At 46.0% G+C, this 7,551-nt stretch overlaps 1 protein-coding gene across 2 annotated transcripts in view; it reads right to left on the bottom strand.

Annotated features, from left to right (window-relative positions):
• Nucleotides 1–417: 417 nt before the first annotated feature.
• Nucleotides 418–7,551, bottom strand: part of mtmr7b (myotubularin related protein 7b) — a 12,600-nt gene continuing 5,466 nt past the window's right edge. The window contains exons 8-14 of one of the 2 annotated variants that reach the window (XM_080881278.1): nucleotides 7,421–7,530; nucleotides 6,802–6,927; nucleotides 6,671–6,720; nucleotides 6,014–6,214; nucleotides 5,201–5,335; nucleotides 3,077–3,203; nucleotides 418–2,324 (exon numbers count right to left, since the gene is read on the bottom strand). In XM_080881278.1, the coding sequence (XP_080737404.1) occupies nucleotides 1,971–2,324; nucleotides 3,077–3,203; nucleotides 5,201–5,335; nucleotides 6,014–6,214; nucleotides 6,671–6,720; nucleotides 6,802–6,927; nucleotides 7,421–7,530 (1,103 nt within the window). In that variant the 3' untranslated portion in view covers nucleotides 418–1,970. Of the gene's footprint in view, nucleotides 2,325–3,027; nucleotides 3,204–5,200; nucleotides 5,336–6,013; nucleotides 6,215–6,670; nucleotides 6,721–6,801; nucleotides 6,928–7,420; nucleotides 7,531–7,551 lie in introns of both variants that reach the window. The other variant, XM_080881279.1, reaches the window with a different exon arrangement.

Genomic DNA, 7,551 nt, shown 5'->3' with positions numbered 1-7,551 from the left:
GCTCAGAGCGTCAGTGTCTGCAGTACAGACAGAGTGATCTAATGGTACAAAGCTTGGGTTTGGTATACTCACCCTGCAGATGCAATGTGTGGTGCTGTTTCTCCAGAGTTTTGCTTGTTGTTGGTTATTTAAAGTCTCCACCTTCTCTGGATTCGGAGTTTCCTCCTCTTCCTCAGCCCTAGCTACATGTGCAAGTACTGTGAATGTAACTTTACTGACGTCTGCAGCACGAACACATTATGGAGAAAGAGAGGGAACAAGGATGTGTGCAGGCCGTAAATGGTATAAAAGCTGCTTCAAGCTTTAAATAAATTCCACTAAAGATCCAAACCTGCTGTGGGACGGACACAGATACGCTGTGAAGGAGCCGTAACTCAAACGGCTGCTCGGCCTCCACAGAGGAAGAAGGTGAGGACGCGAGTTCTTCTCTTTAATATGGATTTACTGAGATCGTTTACATCAGTGGATACAGGAAACACACAGCGACGTACAGACACACCACAGGCTACAGTGTACCAGTTAAAAAGGAGACGAGCTCCTTAGAGCCAATCACAGATGTCACGCCTCTCCTTTCAAAGTTCGTCTTCAGTGCATCAGTTAAAGTCAAACTTCTCCAACCATAAACCAGCAGTGGACGGAGGAGGTGTCGGTCAGAGTCCCAGTTATGAGCAGGAGGAGGAAGTGGAGCCAGTTTATCACCAGCTCCCAGTAACAGAGATCCAGCTCTCTCACACACACACACACACACACACACACACACACACACACACACACACACACACACACACACCTCCAAACCTGCTGCTCGTCCAACGTGGGAATGTACAGAGTTACAGATGATTAAAGTTTAGAGGAACACTGCTCTGAGCTCATCATTTCCACTTTGTCATCTGAAGGACCGACAGCATCAGCTCCTCACACGGCAAAATCTAAATAAAGTTTAATAAAATCAAATAAAGCACAAAAAAGTCTAAAATCAAAAATAAACACTGACCTGTTTGTTCTTCAGTCCCTTTAAACCTTTGAAATAAACGTGTCGTTAAGAAGGCGATGAGAAAGTGAACGATCGGTGTGTGTGTCTGTGTCTATGTCTATATGTGTGTGTGTGTGTGTGTGTGTGTGTGTGTGTGTGTATGTGTGTGTGTGTGTGTGTGTGTGTGTGTGTATATATGTGTGTGTGTGTGTGTGTGTCAGTGTGTGTGTCTATATGTGTGTGTGTCAGTGTCTATATGTGTGTGTGTGTGTGTGTGTGTGTGTTGGAGCACTTCAGTCAGAGTGTGTTTGTGGGGTTTCTGTGTTATTGTGACAGTTTAAACTACGTTTGTCTCTAATAAAAAATCTCCCCGGTGTTCCCAAAGTAACTGTGGTAGAAGCCCCGCCCACCAGGGGCTTAAAGGGGGCGGGCCATTTTGAACTGAATCAAAGCTGCTCTAGCAGCACTTCAGTGTTCAGACTGAGCAGACGGCTGATCCAGGATCAGACTGAAGCCCTCTGAGGAAACGGCCGCCTGTCGTCCACACAAATACGACCCCACAGGCGTGATTGCTGTGACGAGCTAACGAGGGCCACGCTGAACACGTACAGCAGGTCAGCTTCATGATCTACAGTGAAACCTTTATGCCTGTTATGCCGCGCTGCAGGATGAGGAAGACTGGGTGGAAACAAGTTTTCAGACTCTTCAGTGGAGAGAAGAAGAGACAATAACTCGTGTTTGTTCTGATCGCTTTAAACTCGTGTGCATCTGACTTCCTGTCACTGTGCAATCGTGCGTTTCAGTACAAATGTCAGTAACCTAAAAACATTTAAATTGAAGCAGCCTGTCTGTTCTGTGAACCAAAAACGTTAAACCGTGTTTTCACCTCCGTCTCAAACGCCGCCGAGGTTTCTCCCTTTAACCTGGAAACGTCACCTCGCCGTCCTGTGAATAAATATTAATAAAAGCCAGCGGAGTCCCTTTGATCCGGTCCGTGTCACTCCAAGTCCGGGTCCTTGCCGACATCACCGCCGCTGGATGAGCGGCTGCTGAGGTCGGCCACGCCCGACTCCAGGTCGCTGCAGGTGGAGAGGTCATCGGGGTCGTGACTCTTGAGCTGGGTATGTGGCCCTAAGGGCAGGGAGAGTGCGGGCTCCTTGGTGTGAGTCTTCTGATTGGCTGGTGCAGAGGAAAGTGTGTGACTGCTGTCCTGTGCGAGGCTGGCGATTGGCTCTCTGTATAAGGTGGGCGGGTCCGGCCCGCTGTGCCTCTGCGGCAGGCAGCTAGTCCTCCTCCGGGGAACCTCGATCTTCTCCCAGGTGATCGGCTTCCCCGTCAGCTCTGCGATCCGCTGCACAGAGACAAGAAGCTTACAATCAGCTGACAGGACTCGTAACTGGAAAAACTTTATTAACACTCAGAGAGTTACAGGTTAGAACGAGGCTGCAGCCCAGCTGCAGTTCCCCTCACGTCCACTAGAGGCTCCAGCAGTGACTCAGTCCCATAGACTCTTATGTTAAAACTTTACAGAAGAAACAAAGGTGTTTTTAACATGACGTAGCTGCTAGCTGTCTGACTTCACCTCAGCTAACCCTGAACTTGACCTCTGCACCGTGTTTGTGCTGTTGCAGCTTTTTAATGACATCGCCTGACCAATAATGTGTCGGCTGTGAGGTTACTGGACTAACAGGCTGTCCAATGAGATGTTACTGAGCGCTAACATCAGGTATGTGTGACACAGTCTATGGTGGCCAAATACAGTAACCTTTACGCAACCCAGCAGGGCGGCTAATGCTAACATGCTAATGTCCAATTCTGAGATATAGAGCCAGTTTCCTTCTTTTATTTACAGTCTTTGCTACCAACATAAGACATTTAAAAAAAATTAATCTAGAAACTTCTGCAGATTTTTTAAAATTGGTTTAATAGCTGCTGAATGATTTTTAATTTTTGGGGTAAAAAGTTTTAAAAAGTAGACGGTCGCAGTTTAAGCAGCGAAGCTGAAGTTAACGATCTGTGCTGGTGTCATAACAGGCGTGTCGTGTGTTGTATGCCTTGTCTGGAGCCCGGGTGGTGGTGGTGGGCGGTTCCTCCTGGCGGTACCTCCTGGTGATTGGTCAGCTCCTCTTCCAGCTGCTGGGACTCCTCCCTCACGGCAGACAGGAAGTCGGCAGGTGACTGGCGGGGAGGCGTCGATTTCTCAGCGTGGTTATAGAGACCCTTCCACATCCTGGAGGAGAATAAATGTGAAATATAAAAGCAGAGAAACTCTCCGCCTGTTTCAGGGACTCAGGCAAACAAAACAAATGCACAAAACCAGCAGCTCAGTGCAGCTTCCTTTAACCCTTTAAAGCCGGAAGTGACGTCATTTTCGCGGAAAATGTAGTTTTTTTTTTACCTTCGGGGCCTTATGAGCCTATACTGGTGTTTTTGAAAGTCATGTTTGACTTTTTGCTTTTCTGAATAGTTTCTGGGATGCTTAGGACTCAAGTTGCACTGCTGGAAACAGTTTATTTTGATGCATATGCTGTTTTTTTTTGCAAATTTGCATTATAATATTTATTTCCGTTTTTCCAGCAGTGTATAAAAATTGGTGCATCTCAAAAATAAAACTATGAAGACACTCAAAATACATTTCCTGTTGTTAGAAACTATTTTGTGCAACTTTTTGGTATTTACAGTTTTGAGGGACAAACCTCTTAAATTTCTCTAACTAGAAATATATGCAAAAAACAACAACAACAACATTCAATTTTTTTGTAGTTTATCTAGTTATTATTCACTTAATGCATACATATGATCAATATTTGGACTATAACGGTTATATTGATGTATAGCAACTTGAAATGCTCCCACAAGTAAGAAAGAATATTAACACATTATTGGAGCAAAGCAGAAGTAACACACAAGAAACATGGAGGATATTAAACAGTAAAATCAAAAAGGGCTCAAAAAAATAAGAATTATCCAGATTATTTAAAAAAAGATAAAGATATTGTGCTTGATAAAACTAAAGACATTGCAAATGAATTTAATGATTTCTTTGTAAATGTTGGCTTTAATTTAGCAAAAGAAATTCCAGAGTCAAGAAATAAAAACAGAGATGTCAGTTCACCAATTACAGGCCAATATCTCTGCTCCCACAGTTCTCAAAAATTTTAGAAAAGTTATTTGTTAATAGACTTGATAAATATATGGAGAAGCATCATCTCCTAAGTGATAACCAACATGGCTTTAGAGTGAAAAGGTCCACTTCGATGGCAGTGATGGAACTTGTTGAAGGGATATCTACTGCTATAGATAATAAGGAATATACTGTTGGTGTTTTTATAGACTTAAAAAAGGCGTTTGATACAATTGATCTATATTAATGAATAAACTAGAGAGATATGGCATAAGAGGGATGGCATACAAGTGGATGACAAGTTACCTGGATGACAGAAATCAATAATGTAAAATCTAAGCAGTTGAAGGTAACTTGTGGTGTTCCTCAGGGCTCTGTGCTGGGCCCCAAATTATTCATATTACATATAAATGACATATGTAGTGTTTCCAAACTGTTAAAACGTGTATTGTTTGCTGATGACACCACTCTGTACTGCTCAGGTAAAAACCCAGAACAGCTTCTGACTGCAGCGGAAAAAGAGTTAAATATATTAAAAAACTGGTTTGATGTAAATAAGTTATCGTTACATATAAAGAAAACAAAAAGTATTATTTTGGCACTAGACAAATGAAAAATGTATCCAAAATCAGGGTTAATGGAATTGAAATTGAAAGAGTGCACGAGAATAAATTTCTTGGAGTGATGATTGATGATCAGCTGGAAGTCTCATACAAACCACTGATTTTCTCTACAAAACAAACATGACCTGAACAAGAAATTTGATTCGCCTTGTCTCGTGCTGTCTTGCTTTGTGGTAATCTTTATTCTGTATTCACTGAGATATTTGAATGCTGATCAATAAATCAAAACAAGTGTCCCTACAGCATGTAAGAATATAAGGATAATTCTGGCAGACTTGGTTCTATGGTAGGTCTTAAAGGGTGAACCTGCTGCTGCTTAAATAAATTAATTTAACAGGAATCGTCATGTTTCCAGCTAAGCTATCAGGATCCACAGAATCACTGCTGGGAATCGCAGCCGGCTGGACTGGACCAGGACTACACTTCCTGTTTTGTGAGGGAGAACGCAGTTGTGTTGGCGTTTTTGCTGCAGTGACTCACTTGAAGCAGTAGGGGGAGGTGTTGGGTCTCAGCACGCCCTGACTCTGGCTCTGCTCGGCCTTGTACAGAGGGTTGGTGTACTCGCCTCGGTCCTTCCACAGCTGAGGCCACACCGAGTGAGTGCGCTCATGAAGCCTGCAGACACACATCGCACAGCCTTTACCTCCGTGACACAGATACGAATAAAACTGGATTATAAGCGGCGTGCTCGCCGTCGCCTGTGGACACGAGCTGTTGTAGCGATGAAAACATCTGTGGTCTGTGACGAGGAGTGGCAGGTGATGAACGACGGACTGTTCCTCATTAAAAACATTTAAGGTTTCTGCACTTCCTGCTTCTTACTTCCTTAAATAAAAACGAGCAGCGGGCAGATATCCACGCAGACGGGACTGCGACGACATCAGACCATGAACACATTCTGTCCAGTTTCAGAAACTCATCTCGTTTAAATAAAAGCTACGACGGCTGATTTCCTTTAACACAGGAGAGGGAGCTCCTCGAGGGCCGGCGTCCTGCAGCTCTCAGACGCGTCTTTCGTCCAACGCGGCTGATTTAAAGGTCTTGAGTTCTCCAGAGGCCCAGTAATGAACTAATCATGTGATGCAGGTGTGCTGACCCAGGGTGCGATCTAACACCTGCAGGACGCCGGCGCTCGAGGCCTGGAGTTCCCACAGGATCAGTCGCTGGTTTCTACTTTTTCCTCTTTGCATCCGTCACATAAACAGGACTGATTTCTTAAATCTATTCAGACCCTGAAAAGCCGACTCGCCTGCTCACAGTAAGAGCCCGTGAATCCGGGACGCTCGTGCTCACCTCATGTCCCGACGCTCCTTCTGGCTGTTTCCCAGGAAGGTCCCGTACTGACACGAGTACACGTGAGCGTGGATGGCGATGAGGAAGCGCTCGTTGAACTCAAAGGCACACGGGAACTGCTCTGACAGCTGCCACACGCACTCCAGGAACTGGTCGATGACGGGGGACACCTCTTTGGGATCTCTGTCCAGGTGAGCGTACCTGCGGGGCACAGAGCAATTTTCATGTGTTCAATCAGGTAAAGAGCAAATATGAACGAGTAATTAAACTGCTGATGCTCTCGTTGAACGTCAGCTGTACAGGTAAGCTTGACATCACTAACAGAAACTAATGAACCGTCATCACGTCTCATGTCTCACGTTTACTGGAGTCTGTGCTCACGTCTCTACAATCATGAGATTGAAACATTAGAACTGAGGTTCTGCTGCTTTGAAGTGAAAGTCGTTTGGATTGTTTGGACCAACCCTCGCCTTCAGCGTCTCTTTCAGTTTCAACCTCTGAGCTTGTTACAGAACTGGCACTGCCGCCCTCTTCTTCTTTCTCATGGTTTCCCACACCGTAGGACCAAAGTGTCTGAAACGTCTTTATCGTGGACTAAATGTGGACAGAAAGATGCAAGAGAAGCGTCCGAATGAGACCAGACTCAAAGTTACTGACCTGTGTGAGAACTTGTGGCCAAACGACACCCAGTCTCTCTGTATCAGCACCTAGAAGAAGAAGAGGAGGAGGTATGGATGTGAGACGTCAGAGGAAGAACAGGCGATGGTCAGCGCGGCCGTCTGCGTTACCATGAGGCCTCTGATGGTCCTGTAGTACGGGTCCAGCAGGATACTGGCCACAGAGCAGGCCTGGGCGGTCCTGTCCCAGCCGTCTGAGCAGTGAACCAGCACGCTGACGCCTTCGTCCGCCACCGCCTGGAGAGAGCGCAGAGAGCAGGAGTCTGACTTTAGTGCCTGATGGAGCTGCGACTGCTGAACCTGACCTGATGTAATGACCACGTTTTAAAAAAAACGACGGGTTACCGTGAGGCGAGCTGGCAACGGGTGTTTTTTTTAGTTTAGCAAATCCAATCAGAGCATGGAGGCTGCGCTCAGGTGTGCACAGCTCTACCTGTGGATGCATTTACATGCAGCGTAGTAAAGCCACGCTGGGCGACCTCCACCACAAACAGCAGCACAGCGCGTCCACTGTGACCATCCCCACCGCGAGGCCCCGACTTCGTATCATTAACAACGTTTAAGTTTCTCACGTCTGATAAATAAAGCCGTGACATCATCCATCGGTCTGATTACGAAGCATCAACTGACTGACTGAGGGGGGTCCCACCTGACTGAGACCCCACCCCCGAGCAACCGCTAGTTATTAAAGCATTGGCTCTGCTGAGCGTGTGCGAGTGCGTACACACACCCGGGCTACGAAGACGCCGGCATCCAGTATGGCTTTGATGTGTTTGAGCCAACCAGAGTTCTCCAGCCCCCACAGGAAGTCTGTCACGGACGGAGATCGCATTTCCCCCACTGAGAGAGAGAGCGAGAGAG

This window comes from Rhamphochromis sp. 'chilingali' (assembly GCF_963969265.1).
Source record: "Rhamphochromis sp. 'chilingali' genome assembly, chromosome: 4".
Classification (NCBI taxonomy): domain Eukaryota; kingdom Metazoa; phylum Chordata; class Actinopteri; order Cichliformes; family Cichlidae; genus Rhamphochromis; species Rhamphochromis sp. 'chilingali'.
Note: the sequence above shows the minus strand (reverse complement) of the source record. Positions and strands in the feature narration are given on the sequence as shown.